We start from the raw sequence: 20523 nt of genomic DNA, 5'->3' as shown, positions 1-20523 counted from the left end.
GTTCTGGTAAGATCATTCTGGGAATGAATTAAATAATTTGGAAATCATCAGCAATAGCTGTCTGACTATTTGTCTGCTTAGAAATTCTATACTGAAATCCAGCCTCTTAAAATAAATGTGGACCCATGGGATTTGTTCATTGATTCCCTTTTATTGTTATTTTTGTAAAAATTAAATGGTATCACCATGATTTATTTTGGTTTTTTTTTAATTATATACTTTTTTGGGTTATTTGGTTTTTAAAGCCCTCCTTCATTAGAAAAGGCACCTGGTTCCCCAAATTCAAGTCAAATAGAATGGACACCTCAGAGAAAAAAAAGACAGAAATCCACAAAACGACAGTAAGCTAAAATGGAATGTAATTTCAGCATGACAATTTTATACAGCAAACCCCAGCTTTGAGGTGTTGGTACTCAACAGGAAATAATCATGAGAATCAAGTAAAACATTGGTGCATCTACCAGAATCATGGTATGTATATCTTTATTACAGTTTTCAGAATACATGGATTAACAATGGCCAGGCTGTGATTTCATCAAATTCCTATTTTCAACATTACATACAAACACAGAGCTGTTTAAAAAATAGAAATGCATGAGTTTTGTCACCTTTTTTTTTTTTTTGATCCTTTTTTTTTTTTTTTTTTTTTTTTTTGGCATCAGGAGTCCTATGACTTCCAAAAGGGAAATCAAATGGTGCGTGGTAGCAGATTGACTGAAGTGTGATAGGTTATTGTTCACATTCTGTGGCATATGTATCACCTCAAACAGTGCTCAGAGCACGCCAAGAACAAACAGAACAAATCCTTCTCCTTCCCCTCTCCCCGTGACACCAGCGGGTGCTTGCAGGACTGCAGGATGCACAGGACAGGCTCACACCACTCCCTCCCTGGAGCACAAAAGCAGCACTAGGAGACCTGGAGACACCTGAAGCTGAGGCATTTGGCTGCATCTGCTTTGATTAATTTCTCTTTTTTTTTTGAGTTATTTTTTATTTACATTTCGCGTGCATGCGCGGGCGTGTGCGGAGACACCGCAGGGGAAGAGGTTTCTCACAAGACTTCTCTCAAAATGAGTTTAAACTTGCAAACACAGTATGGCACATCAGAGGTGGGCTGGACGCTGCTCAGCACTTGTCCTGCCCGACCTTGCAGCACTTGGAAGGCAAACAGCAAAGTAGAACTCAGCCAAGCCTTTGCTGAATGGAAAAAAAGCAATTTACACACAGAGGGAAGGTTGCTCCCACAGAACTGTTACCTGTTTGAAATATTCACCAGCTAGATCGTTCTCAGGGTAGGAAGGGCTGAAGCCACCCATCAAAGCAGGGCTTGCCTGAGGGATGTGAAAGCTGGAGGCTGCAAAGTTTCCTTAACAAAAGCTATAGGAGGATTTCCAGAGCCAAACCTAAAACTCAGCCAGATTCTCAGAGTTTGGTGTGTTGTGGGATGAATTTAAAGTAGGTTACTAATGAACTGTGGCTTGGGTAGAAACCATGAAAATATTATGGTTTTTTACAGCATTTGTCTGAGGTAGTACATATACCACACACAAAAATGCAAAAATATACAGATATTCATGATTATTTGCATATTACAGAAGGGAGCTATGGGAACGCTCTTGTATCTCAATTCTCAAGAAGAACAGATCATTTTAGATCACACTGCTCCTATTGACCACAGTCAGCTGAAACCACAACAAGGGCCAGTGTTCCTGGCAGTGCTCCCTGGAGCTGCTGGCCAGGGCCCTCCGAGGCACTGCTCCTGTTTTGGTTTTAGCCAAATAATCCCATTTACACACACACCACAGCTGTGCTGGGACAGACCCCCACAAGCACGCATGGCAGAGCAGGGGGAGCTGTTCTCTCAGCAAACTGCAAGAAACTGGAGCAGGAGGAGCCCAGTGCCTCCCCATTTCTGAGTGCACGGCCAGGGGCTCAGCACACACCTGGCACATCCCCCTGACATTCGGAGGTTGAGCCGGATTCATCGCAAAGGTAAAATTATCTTCCTGGTCAATAAACTAAGAAATGTAAACAGTGTAACATCATTAAAAAAACCCCTCTCAGTACTTGTAACTGGTAAAATGTGAATGCAAACAGATGTGCTGGTATATTGTTAACGTCATGTCTCAGAGGACAGAGAGTGAAACATAATTAGCAGGAAATTTATGTACGAACCCTCCAGTGATTTTCTTTCTGGGATTACTTTGAATACAAATATAATTTAACTGATATATTTCATTTTTTTTAAAATTAGAAAATAAGGCAAGTGCATTTCTGAAAAAGGTGCTACTCTTCTACACTTCTAGATAAACATGTGACACTTCTGAAAATTAGATCAATAATAAAAACATTAAAAATATCTGCAATTTAATATAGACTGAAAAACTATCAAAAGACAAAGTGACCAGCATCAATTTCAGAAAATATTTTAGACTTCATAAATACGAGCACCCTATATTTACATAAATTATCTTCTAAACTAGTTTTCCTTTGAAAGACACTTTCGTTCTAACAGATATGTCCATTAAATTATATAAATGTTTCAAATATGAAAAAAATAGTAGTAAAATAGAAGCATAGATGATGTTGTTATTTTGGATTTGCCTTTTTTTTTTCTCCTAAGATTTGGTTCTTGAAAATCTGTAGCCAGCTTTCATAGAGCTTTCAAAAAAAAAAAAAGATAACCCATGGAAATGAAAACCTTGTGCACTAATAACTACTGCTATCGTCTAGAGATTCTGTGGAGAGCTTTTGAGTTTTCACATAGAGAGATTAAACCAATACTTGTAAATCCCAGCAAAATGCTAATTTCAAAATCTGAATTCTAAGACACTATTGATTTTTATAGACATTATGAACCTAATCCTTTAAACTGGCTTTGTACATTAAGCACATTTCTATGAGTGTAAATTTAATAGTTCCATTTAAAGAAGCAGGGCTTCAATACAGCAAGGATGGTGTTGACCTTGCAGGAAACAGGATAGAATTCTTTAATTCTTTTTAGTTCCTACTGATAAACAAGGAGACAAAATCCTGTTGCATGTTTTTTTTTTTTTTTTTTTTTTTTTTTCTCCTGAAGTACCATACAACTCTTCAGTTTGTTCCTAAAGCCCCCAAACAGTTTAGGGAGAGCATTTAGTTGACAGCAAGCATTTCACTAGGCTTCAGTGGTATTCCTATGTTTAGAGCTATGGGCAAACCCCCTGCAGTCTTAAAAAAAAAAAAAAAAAAATTACAATTCTATCCTAGACTGAAAAGGAGCTGTATCTTTTTTTCAACAATGCAGTCTGTAATCGTGGGAATTTATCCCAAACTATTCCCAAAAGTTTCAAGAGGATCTCAGCAGAGAAGCAAAAAGAATCCACTGTACAAAGGTGCTTGGCTCAAGCAGTAGTGCAAAGATCCACTGCCCCAGGAGCAAAGTGCCTCCAGAGCAAGCAGTTTGTGCACAGAAACCACTGCCACCTCACCTTCCTCACAGCCTTTACAGACACTAAAGAACCCCCAGGTTCCCCAAAGCCCAGGCAATAAAAGCATCCACAATAATTCCATCAGTCAGTGATCAGCATCAACAATCTGAGAACAAGTGCCAGCAGCTGCAGAGCATCCTGATTCCTTACAAACATCACAGCTCAGCAACTCCTGCAGTAGTCCCACTGGAATTCCACTCCAAATCCTCCATCCCCTCCAGGAGGGGCCATTGCCCTGGGGACAAAGGGGACAGAGGCTCCCCAGGAGTGCCAGGACAGACAGTGGCAGCTGCTCCCCTGAGGAACTGCAGTGCAAGGGCCTGGACACCACGGGGAACAGGGGAGCTTCCCAAAAATCAGACTTGGTCACTGCTAGGCAGTGCTCCAGGGAGGAAATGTGTTGGAAGCTGCTAAACTCTCAGCACTAAAACCCACCAGTGGAGACCCCCTACGTATTTTACCTGAGAAACAGAGGAAAAACTCAGAGGCAGTTCTGAAAAACTTCCTTGTGTAGCTTGTCTCTAAAAACCTACACACAGGCATTTGAGCATCATCAAAATAGGACAGTCACACTTTCCCCCAAATAGCTTTATAAAGAATATACAAGTGCACAATTAGAAAAATCCCTCCTTAGATACAGTTAAAAACATATTCTGCCCTTGAGATAATTGTGGAAAAAATCCTATGCTCTGTTTTATTTAATTTTTTTTTTCTTTTTAGCAGTGATAAGTGACTACACCTCACCACATCACCAGAGGTGTCGACATGTGGTGTATCCTACTGGCAGCTGAAACAGCTGAAGCCACCAGGCTTTACACTGAGATAAGGTTTTCAGCAACCTGACTGGGGCTATGTGCTGCTTTTTTATGGTTACAAAAAAGATTCTGATAATGTAGACCAGCTCATCTCTGAATTTATTAACATACAATTTTATTATTTTTCCTTTCATGTTCAAATCAGACCCGCAGATGGAATCCACAGCTGTACTCTTTCCACAGAAGTGTATTTTCTTACCCATATAAAACATAACCTAGAAATCCCCAACTCCTTTCATGTGAGTTGCCAGCTTAAACAAAAGGGGTGGAAAAAAAAGAAAGAACATAAGAAAATAAGATATATACCCTGCTGTTTAACACTGTTTACAGATCTTGGTAGTTGGGGTAATAAGATACAGTATGTGGATTTTTTTTAGCAACTGCTTTAAAATTACATATTCTTACACCATCTCTTTAATCAATACCAGCATTCCTTTACGATCATTGCCAATTTGGATGATGAACTCTTCCCAAAGCACATCCATTTCATTGTAAATAAAACAATTCATTAATTCTTTGGCATCAGAAGAATCATACAGCTGCGATTGCTCCGTTGTGTCGGGAACGAGACCTTTCCAAAGTCACTCGTTTGTTATCTGCAACAAAAGGAGAGAGAAAAACAAATCACCACAAGATTTGAAACACGGATAATGCAATGTCAAGAGGTTTTCAAACAGCCCTGAAAATCATTCCCAATGATATGTAAATAAGTGAGTAGGAGACTGGATCAGAGAAGTTTCACACTGCAGCTGCCAGACTGAGTTCAAGAGTTCTGCAATCAGCAATAAATTACTTTCTTGATCAGAGAAGCTGGGTGATAAAAGCATTGGGAGAATCCTGAAACACGGTCCCCTTGGAAACAGAACATAATAAATACAATTCTGGGGAAAAATCTTTCAAATTTTATAAATAATTTATGCACAAAATCTCTGGAAAAATACATTTCAAGTTTCATGAGAACACACTGACCAGTGAAAACCTCCTAGATGCGCCAAGCCTAAAAGCCCAAACACCTCTCCCTGTAATTTGGTACAGAGTTAAAAATAGAACAGTTAAATCAGCCACTTCCTAAGCATTTCCTGATTGTGCAACCTGAACAACTTTCAGGATAAAATATTACCCAGTAATTATTGCAATGAATAATAAATATGTCTCTATCACAGGAAAACAATCACCAAGTACCAGCCACGCTCCTAAATGCCTTTACAATAAAATTTTAAAGCCATGAACACACACACACACAAAGGGGCAGGAGATTAACCCCACTCAGTGCTCTGCAGGTTTGCATCTTTCTTTTTGACAATGACTTCCTGCCACACACATTTTTTCTTTTCTTTCTTCTCTTTTTTTTTGATGGCTGCTTCCTTTTGACCTTTTCCCCCCTGCCTCGTTCAGGTGCTGCTCTGCACCATTTCTGTCCCTGCACTGCTGCAGCACCAGGATGTCCCAAAGGAGGGGCTGGGATATCATAAAGAGGGTGATGCCTTTTGGGGCTACCTAAAAAACAGAATTAAGGGAATAAAAGCAGTTCTATTTATTGAAGGGCCTCCAGGTACATTTGGGGCAGACAAAGCCCACCCAAAATGGACCATGGGTCATGGCTTTCCACACTTTGATAAGTTTGGTCCATTTGCATATGGGGGGTTCATGTTCCAGCTAATGAAGTCATTGACCCCACATTTGCTCCCCCAGCTCCCTTTTGTTCCCATCCCAGGCCCTGAGGCAGTGAGGTGTCCTTGGTTCCCAGCCTGGAGAGGAATTGCTGTGTGCCCCAAATGGGAGAGCAGCAGCTCACACTGTGCATGGGGTTCAGAGTTATGCACTAAAGAACTGCAGGGTCACAAAGACATGAAAATAGAAAAGCTCCAATCCCAAGGCATCCAAGTCCCTTCAGAAACAAAACTCCTGCCAGGCCCACTGCAGGCACTCAGCTCTTCCCAAAGCCTCAGCTCCCTCTGCCTGCCCAGCCCGTGCCCCTGGCAGTGCCACGCTGAGGGCTGGGCACAGGGCTGGGTCCCCAGTGCCCCTGGGGGTACCCACACGGTGTGTGAGCTGGGTTTGGGTGAATCTGAGTGCCAGGGGAAAGGACAGGCTGGGGCAGGGATCCACTGGGATCCAGCAGTGGCTGTGAGCACCTGCAGGGATGGTGCCAAGGGGCCACAGCCAGGCTCTGCCCAGTGGTGTCCAGCTGGCCACAGGCACAACACAGGGCACAAGTGACCAGCAGGGAACTCCTCCTGACAGGGCACAAGTGACCAGCAGGGAACTCCTCCTGACAGGGCACAAGTGACCAGCAGGGAACTCCTCCTGACAGGGCACAAGTGACCAGCAGGGAACTCCTCCTGACAGGGCACAAGTGACCAGCAGGGAACTCCTCCTGACAGGGCACTGACCAGCAGGGAACTCCTCCTGACTCCGAAGGGCACTGGGCACTGCCCCAGGACAGGCTGGAGGCTCCATCCTCAGAGATATTCCATCCATTCCCCTGGAACCAGGCTGGGCATGGGGTGGCCAAGGTGACCTCCAGAGCCCCCTCCAAGCCCTGCTCTAGCCCAGCAGAGTGGGCAGGCAATTAAAGGAGACAAAGGAGGTCATCTCTGTGATCTGTTCCTGGACAGAGAACAGAGGCTGCAAATTCAGCCTCCCCTTCCCTGCTCAGTGAGGGGCTGCAGTGCCACCGGGAATTACCGGCTCCTTTAGCGAGATTATCAGTTCTTTTTATAGTTCTGCCTTGCCTCCTTCTCCTAATGAACCCAGCCATGCATAAAGTATTCAAATTACCCTAAGTCAATCTGTTTTGCATGGGAATAAATCTCCGTGCTGGTTGCAGTGTCACTAAGAGCTGGCAATTAAAGCACAGGGGAAGGGAAGTGATCAACTCCGATGTGCTGCTGCTCCTCCAAGAGCAAAGGCTGCACTGATACTGCTCTCAGTGGCCCCCATCACACCAGCCTCAACTCCACAGGTTAAAAACAGCTTAAGAGAGTATTAGAACTGCTGGTTGTTGGTTTTTTTAAATTTTTTTTTTTTGATTTTCTCCCTTCAGTTTTTTTACCAACATGCAATTGCAAAGCTGGGCTGGGACTTCAGGCAAACACAAACCCACGAAAAAAAATTGTAAAAAAAAAAAAATAATTTCCTTCTTCAGGTAGTAGCAAAGTATTTTCTTAATAGAGTATGTATTAAGTTAAAACAAAGGGTTTCATATCTTGATGCCTTGTGAAACTGGGCTGAGCTGGCATTTCAGTTACTTGAGCAAGAGTTTTGAAAAATCATTAAATTTCTATCACTTCCAACATGCACATTCAGTTATCTCCAACATCTGTATTTACCTTTTTCATGTGCAGACGGTATTGAATACAGCACAAAGCAAGCCTGGCTCATAAACATGACTGACTATTCTGGCATAAAATCAACTATAACATCAATAAATGGTGAAACTCTTTCCTTTCGTAAGGGGGGGATGGAGAGGGAAAACAGAGTGAGTTAAAAGTAGTGGAAATGAAATGAGAAATCATTGCCCAAAGGCTGAGGTGTACTTTGAAAACATGCAAACATGACTGAGAACCAGGATCACAGGTTCTGTGGGTACCAGCCAGGCCTCCTGGGTAACCCCACAGGGAGAGAATTGGATTTCTCACTTTAATCTTACAAGTCCATTTCTCTTAAAAGCAGGGCACACCCACTCTGCTCCCATTACAGACATTATGATCTGTCCCAGAAGTGAGCACACGACCTCCAAAGTGGCCTCTCAATCTGCTGAAAGGATCTCAGAGCAGTGAAAGGCAGAAGAGTGAGGGATTAAAATGGGAAACAAAGCAGAATTTTATATCACAAAATAACTCCCCTCTTTTAGCTAGCTGGATCAAATGAAAATGAAGGCAATATAAAATTAAATGCTGAGGAATCAAACCAGCTGTTCCTTTTTAGTACACATAACCCTGGAATGCAATGGTGACCCTGCAAAAAACAAATGGGCTTTGTTATAAAACAATTCCTTGCTCGAGTCTTCTTGCACTCAGCACAGCACCAAGATGGGAATAAACCCTGCTAAATCTATTTTTCCTCTCCTTAATGCTCCTTCATTAGCTCTGTTATTAAAAGAGAAGTCTCAATAGCTGCCACAGATTTATTAACTCAGCAGCTTTTTATCAACACAGAACTCGGTTACATGAGGAGAAAAATAAATGGTACTTTGCACAACTGCAGTGCTGAGATTAAGTGACTTTTTCATTTCATCTTCTCCTTATCCACTCTTCCAGGTAGTAACTTTATGCACTCCTAATTACAAACCCTATTTTTTATGAGCAATCAATGCTGGTATTAATAGAGATGTTGTGCAGTCCAACGGGCTGGTCATGACACTGAGATATCTGATAATGGAGAGACAGAGTCTATAAAACCATACCTCAAAGGCACCTGATTGGAATTTGCATTATTCTGCAACAAGGAAAAAAGTTCTTTTCTATCATTATCTCTCAGCCCTGATATTAAAATTATAAATGTGTTACAAACTGCTACCTTGGGCTTGCTACCTTGTTTGACTCCTTTCTCCCCTCCTAAATCACCTCCCCAAGGTGGAAGAATTGACCTTTCCACAGCTGACAATAATAATAATAATAATAATAATAAAAACTGTTCCATGCTCAGAGAAAGGAGGTCCCGGTTTGACTTGCCTTGAAAATGATCACAGCAAGAAGGTAGAACTCTCAGCAGTTAATAAAATATTTAAAATTTCATCTTTTTGAAATAGTTTTGACTATGCAAAAGAGACAGAACTGCGTGCTGTAAGAGAATTTGTATGGCCCGTGCCTCTGGGAATCAATGAAAGCCTTTACATCAAACATTTATCTCTTCATTCATGTAAAATCTTGTTCACTAGGAAATCCTACTGAAACACATCTTGTTTTCATGAGCAACCAAAGGGAAAATACTCCTGCAGTCCCAAGCACTGCAGCAGTGAAACAGGGAGAGCAGGCAGAGAAGGAAGACAATTTCCTACAGGTGGGGAATGATGAAAAATGAGGAACTGGCTCATTTTAGAGGGTTTGAAATGGATAAAGTGACTCCAAGGACCAAACACCTCATCTGTGATAATGATGACATTGGCATTTGCTCTAGAGAAAAAGGTCAAAACCTGAATTTTGTTTTACAAGTATCACTTTTTTCTGATCAGGATAGCCAAATATTTTCCAGTGTCACTGATTAAAATGGTGACAAGTCAGGTGAAATTCAATTCACTTGAGCCTGGGTAGCCTCCAGTTTTCTCCTGGAGCTCCCCAAGCACAGGGAAGACTGAAGCCAACTCATCATTTGCTGTACCAGCACACTACCAACTGCTGGAAGGAACAATCCAAGTTAAAAAAAATTAAAATATTATTAATATTAATAATAATAGTTTTAGTTTCAGTTTATTATTGTTGTTTTATTTTATTATTCTTATTTTCCTTTATGAACTGCAGGCACCTTCATCACCTTTAGAACCCCACAATGAAAGGTACATTTATTTTTTTTTGGAAAATGGAATTGGTAGAACCTCAGGCAGGAGCAGAATTGACCCAGAGTAAGCCAGCAGGGAACTCCATCCCCACCCAGCAGCTCTTTAGCAGCTGAACCCTGCCTGTGGTACTGCTGGCCTGTCCCTCTGACATTACTGCAGATCCCAGCTGAGAAAAAGGCCAGGACAGGAAATTAAGAGCATCAAAACTGCTGCTGCTGTCTGGAGCAAAACCCTTTTTGAGAGAAAATGGCTCTCCTAACCCCAATTCTGTTAAGATTCAGTCCATCTCTGTGAGATTTGATTTCAAATTGATCTTTCAGAATGTGTGGCCTATAGAGAAAAAAAAAATAGCAATAAGGTAAAAATCAGTTATGGGAGAAATACAGCCGAAATAACCCTGCAGAAAGGGGCTGAAATAGCTCTTTTCAAAAGATCCTCTCTGCCCGCAGATGAAACAAGCAAATCAAACACTTTTCTAGCTGGGTGCAGGGACACTGTACAGTTAATGTGTTTTCTGTTAATCATGAAGTATTGAAACCACTCCTCTTTCCACCCAAACACGCCTGGCCCAACCTGAGCTCGGCCCTTCTTCACCATCCCAGCAGGGCAGCTGGCATTCCCTGGGATTTGATGTTTCTCAAAACAAAAAGGAGAACAGCCCAAGTCATCCAACAGCCCTGGTCTCAGACTTCTGGGGGTTTTTTTGCTAAACAGAATCTCAAATTCTTGACAATGAAAGTTAAATGCCAGATAAAAAGGTTATTTTAGCATCAGTTTCAAAGAAAACATCGAGATTTCAAGCAAACCCTGGAGCTGTAAGGTCAAATTCTATAAATCCTGGTTTATTTTGGTTTAGGTCAAGACTTTCATGTGAAAGCTGAGTGATAACCTGAGTTTATAAATGTTATGATCGAGAAACAGAAACTTACCCTTAGGCCAAAAAGAAACAAAATGGTTTTGGTGTTGGCTTTTTCTGTTGGGTTTTTTTTTTTGTTTTGTTTTTTGTTTTTTTTTTTTAAGCCCCCAAATCAAGACAGCACAGCTGAACACATTAATTATAAAGACATCATTTGTTAAAAATGTGTTCCTGGTTACTGGGATATTCACAAATACATTGATCTGGGAGGCTTTGAGGGGGGAAGAAAAGGTTTAAGAAGAAATAAGCAGGAAGAAAAAGCACTAGGGAGAGCTGCAGCACTTAAAAGGATGTCTCAGAAGGCTGAATGGTTCCTCCTCAGGAAAAAAGCACAAACACATCTCCTGAGTTATCTGCAGGAGTCAGGAGTGTCGTGTTCTGTTCAGAAGACTGCCTTCAAAGCTGGGGAGCCATTCAGGTAACACCCAGCACCTTCATTTCCAGCTTCCAGAGGATTCCGCGTGAACATCTCCTCAAGGGGAAGAGATGTGCCCGTGTGGATCCTCTTTAACTTGCCAAATAAATTTGTTAACACCCAGCAGCGCTGTGGCACAGAAGCAGGACTAAAATACAGAGAGTTAAGGAATTTAAACCCTGCCACAAAAGAGTTTTACTCAGATTAGAAGGGAACAAAGCCACGTCTAATCTCTGTGCTGCCACTCAGCCCCGGCTTGCTGGGCACTGTTAATTGTAGCCTTTGAGTCGAAGGAAAAGGCAGAACATCAGTAGAAAACCCATTTATTTGTGTCCTGTGTGTTAGACACAAAACTGCTTTAAAAGGGAATAATGTGGGAAGTTTTAATGCTAAATGGCATGTGTGATGACATTTACCAGCTCAGCTCAATCCAGCTGTGACCACGGCCAATCCAGCGTGGCAGCACAATGCAAGTCACACTGCTGCAGCCCAGAGTGAGCATATTGGCCATCTGTATCGTAATTCCAATAAAGAAATAAATACTTACCCTATTTAGAGCTGAAGTTCAGTATTTGTAGGATGACAAATGGATTTGTAAACCCTATTTTCAAGTAATCACTTTAAAGGAAATTTCACTATTGCCTACTCCGGGCCTTAAGATTTCCAAACCACCCGAAAAACAAAGAAGGAACTGGCCCAGAAAGATAAGATTCCTTAAACCTTTAAATGATCTGTTTAATATTTTAATTTGCCTTTGCTTTCTTTGTTAATAGCACCACTTGGGATGTGCAGTGAAAGCTCTTCCACAAGAGTTGCACTGGAAAAGCCTTAGCAGGAGACAACACATGCCTGCCTCAGGGGTTACAAGACAAATCAATCTATTTTTCTCCTTTCCTCCAAGGGTAATTGGCCTTTAAAATTACAGAGAAAAATAGGCCTTCATGTCAGCACAATGCAGGCACACACAGAGCCATTTTCCATTTCTTTTTCAGTTGGAATTCTCAGCTGAGAGGTAAACTTATAAAGGTGGGAAAATAAAAAGAAGATGAAGAGGAACGATTGCATCAGTTCAAATCCCCTCCAATAACAAGCAGCACTGTGACCAGCATTTGAGGCTGGAATTTACTGAAACCTGCTATGAATAGCTGTCATTTTCCTAGGCAGTATTTTTTTATTCTTGATTGTGATAAAATTTTCTCGAATTTTTGTGACAGCCTGTACCGCCGGCATTCATGGAGATTTACCACAGGATTTAGTCAGACTGAGGAGTTATAATTATTGCTTCATTTCCCATAAAATCTCACAAAGTAATACTGATTTTTACCTCATTCTTCTGAAATTGCCTTTTTCAAGGAGCAATCATGGCTGTGAATATCCCTGGAATCCTTCTACTGTGCTGTGCACATAATCACCTGCAGACTCAGTTTCAGCCCTTGAATACTGTTAAATTGTATACAGTGCATTTAAATTGGCTAATAAATTGTTTGATGGCAGTGAAACTCAGATGATAGTCTTCTTACTTTTCTGATTGCCATTAAATCTGCTTTGCAATACATTAATCACACTCTACTTTTAATAAGAGATTGTCACGTGAAAATATTTCCCTGTGCATAAAGATGAGCAATCAGCTGAGCTACAACTGATACATAAAAACAAGAACAAAGTTGAAAAAAGTCAGAACAACTTAGTGTTTTAAGAAGAAGCACTGATATTCCCTGGAAACAGTCCTGAGAGCACCAAACCATTCACATGCCCTCTCTCACTGGGGTGTGTGTACAGGTGTAAAGCAATTATTAGATTTGATATCTGAATGAACTCCCGTTCCCATTAGAGCCTGAATGCTTCAGTGACCCTATTATTTTCCTTCCAGTGCTCCCAGACCTGATCAGCTTAATTATTCTGACTAGTGGAACATTTAGGACATGACTGTATGATTTGTTTGAAGCCAAATGAGACAAATGGAAGTACTCCAGAAAACAACTCCAAGAAAAGAATAAGACACGTGAGAATTGAATGTGTCAAATCCAGCAAGGTCAGGACTAAGTAACAGTAACAAAGGGGAAGAGAGAGAGATCCTTGGCTATACAAATACATCTATTCAGATATTTTTTCCCTTGAACTTCTCATTTGTAACCTCTTCTGCAGAGTGAAAACATTTAGCTGATGAATCAGAAGGGTAAAACAAGTTTAAGAGAGTAAATTACTGTCTGCTTCAGTACTGAAAGAATGCAAATCTCAAAACACAGAGACTGTGACTCTTCTTCCATGACTACACACACACACTTTTAGTACTTGTCCAAAAGTAAAAGTAGAGGCTCCACTCAAAAAGCACTTCACGTCAGAGAGGACAGGTTTGCTGATGTGAAAGCTGTGGTCCCTGTTTGGATTGTCCCTGCTATTTCTCTGCCAAGGAAATGCCTGTGGCACTGCAAGGACCATGAATTCACACCTCAAACAGATCTGCCTGGTGCTAATCCACTGTACTCTCCATCAATAATGACATTGAAAATGTCCCGTCCCAGCTCCCTATGGACACCTCAGCTCCACTCCCACAACCTGGGCTTGCTCTGAAGGGAGGGGGCTGGGAGGAACCAGAGCAGGACAAGGAATACAGACAGGGACAGGGTCTGAATGTGAGGTGCACAGGGAACCCCAGAGCTCCCATCCCTGATCCCACTGCCCCTGTCCCTAAGGGAGTCAGGCTGGCACCCCGGGCTCCCTGTGAGCCCCAGACAATGCCAATATTCCCTGCAGTCTGCAAAAGTCAGTCTGCTGTACTTTTTATGCATCAGAGAAATATTCTCTCTCTATATAAATATATATATATATATTAAAACCCACTCTGCAAGAACTTGTAGGCTACAAGTAAAACGAAATATTTTAAATAATACAATAAAGGCAGAATATCCATAATTTTTTTTTATTAAATAAAATATCAGCATTTCTTATTCATGGCTAGGTTAACATTTACAATTCAGCATTTTGCAATATTTAAATGGAATTGAATATGCTATGAGAAAACTTGAAGCTCCATCCCTCCTGTATGGCCTGCTGGCAGAGGCCATGGCTGTCTGTGCCCATTTTAGCACAGGACATGAAAGAGAAGCTCCTGCTCCAGCCTGGCAGGATGATCTCAGCACCACCTGGTACCTCTCTGCACCCCCAGCTGAGAATAAACTCCATCCTGAAAGTGACTTTAATCTGCATTATTTGCATGTGCAGGTTATGTGAATGTGAAACTGTTGCTTATTAAAATAATTCATACAAGAAAGTAATTTAGACTCTACGTGGCAGGCTCTGAGGTAAAATAGAATAACTTTTAAGAACTTAGGAGTCTAATTTCTTTCTTGGCTGAGCACGGACAACTCCATTATGATTCAGTGTGAGAACCCCATGCTCACATAAAGCAGAATTTGACCCTTTCTGTTCATCTAAAGAATAAAACTAGAGAGGCAGTTAATGCTTGGACAGGGCAACGAGGTGTCCCTAAATAGCTCAAAAAGTGTTTGTATTGATCAACACCTGTATCTGAGGAGGGTTATTGTATGTGCTGCTCCAAATCCACTCAGGTGTTTTCTCCCCAGATGCACAGGGACCAAACCAGGCCCCTCCTTCAGCTCCACAACAGGCAGGGATGTAAAGAGGGAATAAATATATCCCCATTCTCTGGGGCTGCAGCACCAACACCTCCCCCAAGGGTACCAGGAGCAGTTTGGGATTAAAATTGTTCTTCAGGCTGAGGTGGGACTGAAGGATCAGGCAGGGGGAGCTCAGCTGTGTCTGGGGCAGAGAACGGGCTCAGAACGGGCTCAGAACGGGCTTGGAATGGGCTTGGAATGGGCTCAGAACGGGCTTGGAACAGGCAGGGAATGGGCTCTGAACAGGCTCAGAATGGGCTCAGAACGGAGAGAACGGGCTCAGAATAATTTCAGAACAAGCTCAGAACAGGCTCGGAATGGGCTCAGAATGGACTCGGAACAGGCAGAGAACAGGCTCAGAACAGGCTCAGAACAGGCTCAGAATGGGCTCAGAACAGGTCACTCCTAAGAGGACACAAAATGAGCAGTCTGGGGACAAAGCCTGGCCTCCAGCAGGTGCTGAGCACAGGGAGCCTGCCTGGCCAGCCAGGGTGAGCACTGCTGGCTGAGCTTCCTCACCCTCACAGGGAAGAGATTCAGGGTCCCCCACAGCCTCTCTGGTGCCCTCAGGCTGGAAAAGAATGATTTGTGCCACAAAATTAACATTATTTCTCTTTCCAGTTTTGCTCCCATTTAGAGATCTCGTTTGCAGCACCTCTCCAAAACTGGTTTTACCTTACAGACAGGGAAATGCTGAATTTGGGGGAAAGAAAACAGTCAGGACTTTCTCTCTGGGCTGGGAGAGAGTAGGAACTTACACAAATTTTGCTGCTGGATAAAATGATTAGGAAAATACATCCTCAGTGCCACTAAAATCACAAGAATCCATCAGCTGTTTTTGCCCAAAGCTGGTAATGTCCTTTAGAAGGATGTTTTGCTGGATACAAACACTTTTCACTACAAGCTCCTTCTATTTCATCCCGGGGAATATTTCTCCACGCTTGAACTGGTTTCATCTTCAGGAATAACAAAGGCAGAGTGTTAACAGCTCACACCTCTCTGTGACTCCCTGGCCTTTTATTCTCTCACCCCTCCCTTCCCTGAGCTTTCTCAGAGCTCCCAGAGCCAGGGCTCTGCTTGCTTTCCATCCAAACCAGAGCCAACCAAGAGCAGCGTGTCCACTGGGCACCAGCCAAGCCCACTTGGGTGAATTAAACCTTTGATCAAAGGACTCGTTGCTTTTTTTGTTTGTGTCCTCTTTAAAAAGGTGTTTCAGACAGGGTTTTCTGTAAAACAGGGCTGAGACTTTGATGGTAACTCCTCCTGCTGTCCAAGTATTTCTTTTGCATTGGATACGCAAGGAAACAATTATATAAACTTACAGGGGGAAAATAAAAAGACATTTTTGATGCTTTTAAAGTGCCTCATCAGCTGTTTATCGTGAATGGAAAAACAAAGCCAAAAAGAGATCAGCAAACTCCTCCTATTTTCCTAATATTCCAGTAGAAGATAACAAATATTCTAATATTCCTAATAAAAAAGAGATCAGCAAACTCCTCCTATTTTCCTAATATTCCAGTAGAAAATAGCAAAAAGCTGAAATAGTAAATAAAAGAGAGTTTCTATTTCAGCTTAACAACTTGACTTGCAAGTTTTTAGGCTTTGGATACAGAAACTCATCTCTAGGGACTTTTCTGTGAGGATGGGGACTTTTTAAAATGTGGGCTGGTTTTAATTCCATGAAATTCACAGCTGTGATTCTGGAATTTCCTACTCAGCAGCAAAGCAAACTGTAGATGAAATATTTTCAAAAGGTTTACTACAAAGTTTGTTACAGAGATTTTTTTCCCCCACAAACTATGCAGATCTGGCTACTTATATTCCAAGAGTTCCACTGACTCAGTTGAAGGCAAATAACTGTTTCATAAACCAGCATGCTTGCAGAGGGCTGGGAATGACAGCTCACTCCAGAAGGGGAAAATCCAAGGAAGATAAATACTCTCAACTATGCAAAGTATTTTCAGATGCCTTTTAATTCTTTTTTACAAGAACACAGTTAAATACTCCTGAATTGCCAGTAAAAAAGAGTCAAAGTGCCAACTGCAATTTGATTTATTTGGTTTGTTTTGAGCTCTTATTCAAACCCAAGCCTGGTGCAGTCCAAGTCCAGCCCAGCATGAGACAGCCTCAATATCTGCAAAATCCAGCAGGAAGGATTAGAAAATGTCACAACACCTTCAGGGCACAGCAGATCCTTAAAATAGGGAATGATTCAAGAGTTTGAACAGGAAAAGTCCAGCAGGGTGCCTTCAAAAAATCTGCATCAGGCTGGAAGGTCTGTGAGCCTCCCCTCTTTAAAATACCATCTCTCTCTGCTGCATCCTCACCCACATGGACAAACCTGGGCACAGGAGGGACCCTCCAAAAGTTACCCAAAAATGCTCTGGGTAATTGAAAATAAGTTATATTTATGTAGATGAAAGTGTATTCCAGAGGAACACCAACTTGTGCCTTGGGACAGGCAAAGAGTCCCTGGAGAAAAGACAAACTGCTGATCCCCAGCATGTCTGACTTTCCCTGGACACAAGCAAGGAGCACTTGCTCGATGCCGGGAAATTCAGAGGCTCTGCAATAACTCAGTGGAAATGGATCTCACTCCATTCCTGGTCACAGCTGGGTCTTTGGGCTTGGACTAGCACCTGAAAACAATTATGGTTCTGCAGTTTGAGACAGCACTTCAGACACTACTAAATCTGGTAAATGTTAGCATTTTAAACTCACTCTCAGAGCATGCAAACAATCTCTGCCATCTCAAACCTGAGTAGAAAGATAAAGGTCTAAAAATGTTCTCAAAACCCAATAAAATTAGTATTAATTGAAGTTCTGATAGACTGACTAAATGAAGAACCTAAACTTTTTTCCCTTAAGAAGCAATGAAATGTAATATTGAACCATTTTCAACCCTTTCCCCAAAGCATTTTTCAAACAGAGAAGTCAGGTTTTAGGTAATTACACAGATATGGCTCCAGCACATTCTAGATTTTCTGAAAATACATGATTACACAAGATATTAATTCTTCCTTCAGGAAGATTTTTAAGCACTGACATAATTTCCACTTTTCCTTGGATGTTCCTGGTCCAGGGCCATCCCCTGCAGACGAGGCAGGGAGGATCTGGGGAGTATTTTGTGCTGCTGACAACATTAATTCCATTCTCATTTGCCACCACCAGGCCTCTCAACTTTAATAAGGCATTAACAGCACACTGCAGGATTTTATTATGAAATATCTATGTACATTTACAGAGTATTTGACTTTGTACACCCCTGAGTTACTTTTTTTCTCAGTTTCTGCTGAGTTTGCTCGTAATCAAATGATTTTTTCAAATAATTTCACTTGCAGTGATTTATTTCTGCTGCACAAGATGAAGTACAAAAGGTTCAATCTGCTGCTCAGTGTCCCCTCTTTAGGGAGTAAGAAGGAAATGTGATATTAAGTTTCAGAATCTTTGCAAAAAACAAAGCAAGGCAATGGTAACCATGAGGAGTTCACGATTTTTGTGTGAGTGAGGATATTTAACAGGTTTATCCCAACTGCACTTTGCCAAGAGCTATCTGGTGAGATCCATGACAGAGAGAAAACTGCTTTGCATATTAAATTGTGTCACCAGCAACCCATCAGCTTTCTAAAAAAGAAAAAATAAAAAAGGAGGGTCTTCACACCAATTTGGCACTGAGAAAAATAATTTACACCCACCAAGTCCCAATAATACCTTTGGAAGCCTGCAGGAAATACAGAGCACTCTTATTTTTGTAAATAAAACATCACTTAACTTAGAGAGCAGTTAAATCCACAGGTACAATCTGATTTTCCCCAAGCTGTTTTACAACAATCCAACCACTGCAGGAAAGAAAGGGGAATTTAGGGAGGAATAAAAGGAGAAAGAGACTGAGCGTGGTGCTGGATGGAGGGGAGGTACCAGCACTGAGAGGGGCAGAGAAGCTGCTCTGAACAAGCAGGAATCCTTCCAAAAGCTCAAATCTTGTCCAAATTATTCCAGCAGAGCAGGATGATCTCTGCATCACCCCAAAATTCCCAAAGCCAGCCCCTGACAGGAAGCAGCAATGTTATTTCCACCCCTATTTCCCCTGGAGCACATGAGAATGGAGCAGGAGGTTTTCCAGCCCTCCCTCTCTCCCAGTGAAAGATGTCTGGCAGAATTATCTCCTGTTCATCCCAGCGGTGCTGAAAATCTCACTAAGTGTCTTTAAAAAATCCCAGGTCAAATACAGAGTCAGCATCTGAGCAAACCACTTAGCCCTGCATAGGCTGGGTCTAATCCTTGTAGTTTAGCCCCAAGTTAAGCTGGCTCTCCTCCCTCCTCCCTGGAAATGGCTTCATCATCCAGCCTGCCCTCTGCAACCAAACAGCTCCCTGCCTCTAATGGACAGCTGATGGAAGCAGACATGCATTCTTATCCTACAGAACTGATATTTAAGCTGTGATATAATAGTGCCCATCTTCAGAGAATTCACTACATCATTGATTCTTCTGTCTCCAATCCCCTGCCTTTGCAAAATCTGCTTTTGATATAAAACTCCCAAATGAATTCAGGTCATACAGGCTCTGGAAGAAAGGAAGAAAGGAAGAAGAAAGGAAGAAGAAAGGAAGAAAGGAAGAAAGGAAGAAGAAAGGAAGAAAGGAAGAAAACTCAGTCTGTGAAGAAGTTTTGACTGCTTTTTCTTTCAGGTGAGCTGCAGACAGGTGACTGCTCTGTGGGCTACAGAGAGGCTCAAGGACTTGGTCTTGCTGGCTCGTGTGGAGAGAAGGGCTGGGAAAGGACCCAACAACAAAAATCACAAAACCTGAGTCAAACGCTCTTGGGCACAGCCAGGAGGTAAAACAAGAGCCAGCAGCCCAAACCTAATTTATATTTAATTTATAAAAACCCTATTCCACCCAAGGAGTGGGGTGCCCAGGAGCTGGGCAGCTCTGCAGGAGATGAACCCCAAAGGCCTCTCAAACATTCCTCACACCCCATCAGCTCAGCTCAGCTTGGCAAGCACATGGAGGCATTCAGAAATAATAACTATTACCACTGGTTATTTTGGGCTTGTCATTAGTATTTACATCCACACTCTCAGCAGCTCCAAATGCCAAGGCTCCTGTTCCAGTGATATTTTTCAAAAAGGAAAGGGCTTTTTTTTTTTTTTTTTGCCAATTTATCATTTCTAATCTGTTCAAAGCTTAAGCCAGAACTCTTCAGTGAGACTTCTTCATAAATAACTGCACAAAATTAAAATAAATTAACATCTATTATTTGGCTTCATTCTTAAAATAGTTAACATATGCCCACGGGCTACAGCATCCCCTGAAAAAATAAACCAAAGTTTTAGAGAGGGGATCTTCACCCCTTTCTGAGGACTCAGAAGATGTGGCAGAACTAGGGTTCCCAAAACTACCAGTAGTGGCCCAGAATTTAATAGGCGTGAAATATGATTAATACTATTTTCACAACTACAGCAGCCAGGATCAGGTCTCCAGAACCCTAAATCAGCTCTCATCATCATCTTCAGCATTCACCCCCAGAGGGAGCTGGGCTGGGGGGTGAGGGAGGGGGAGACTGGGAAAAATCAGTTCTGCTTGCTTCATTTATTAATTAGATTGCTGATGGGCTCCAGCACAGGGCTGGCAGAATCTGCTCTGTAACAGCAAGCAAGGACATTCCAAGAAAAGCAGCGAGTTTTGACAAATCCCTGGGATGTCACCGATTTGTGACTGTGTCTGTGAGAGGAAAACAGCGCCTAACTGAGAAAAGTCAGCACGGAAA

At 42.0% G+C, this 20523-nt stretch overlaps 1 protein-coding gene across 1 annotated transcript in view; it reads right to left on the bottom strand.

Annotated features, from left to right (window-relative positions):
- Positions 1–337: 337 nt before the first annotated feature.
- The window catches only part of DIAPH2 (diaphanous related formin 2), a 168167-nt gene continuing 147981 nt past the window's right edge, over positions 338–20523 (bottom strand). Inside the window, exon 29 of the mRNA XM_050974361.1 lies at positions 338–4881. Coding sequence (XP_050830318.1) covers positions 4817–4881 — 65 coding nt within the window. The 3' untranslated portion in view covers positions 338–4816. The remainder of the gene's footprint in view (positions 4882–20523) is intronic.

Source organism: Serinus canaria, chromosome 4A (genome assembly GCF_022539315.1).
Source record: "Serinus canaria isolate serCan28SL12 chromosome 4A, serCan2020, whole genome shotgun sequence".
Lineage (NCBI taxonomy): Eukaryota > Metazoa > Chordata > Aves > Passeriformes > Fringillidae > Serinus > Serinus canaria.
This window is presented reverse-complemented; position numbering and strand designations above follow the sequence as displayed.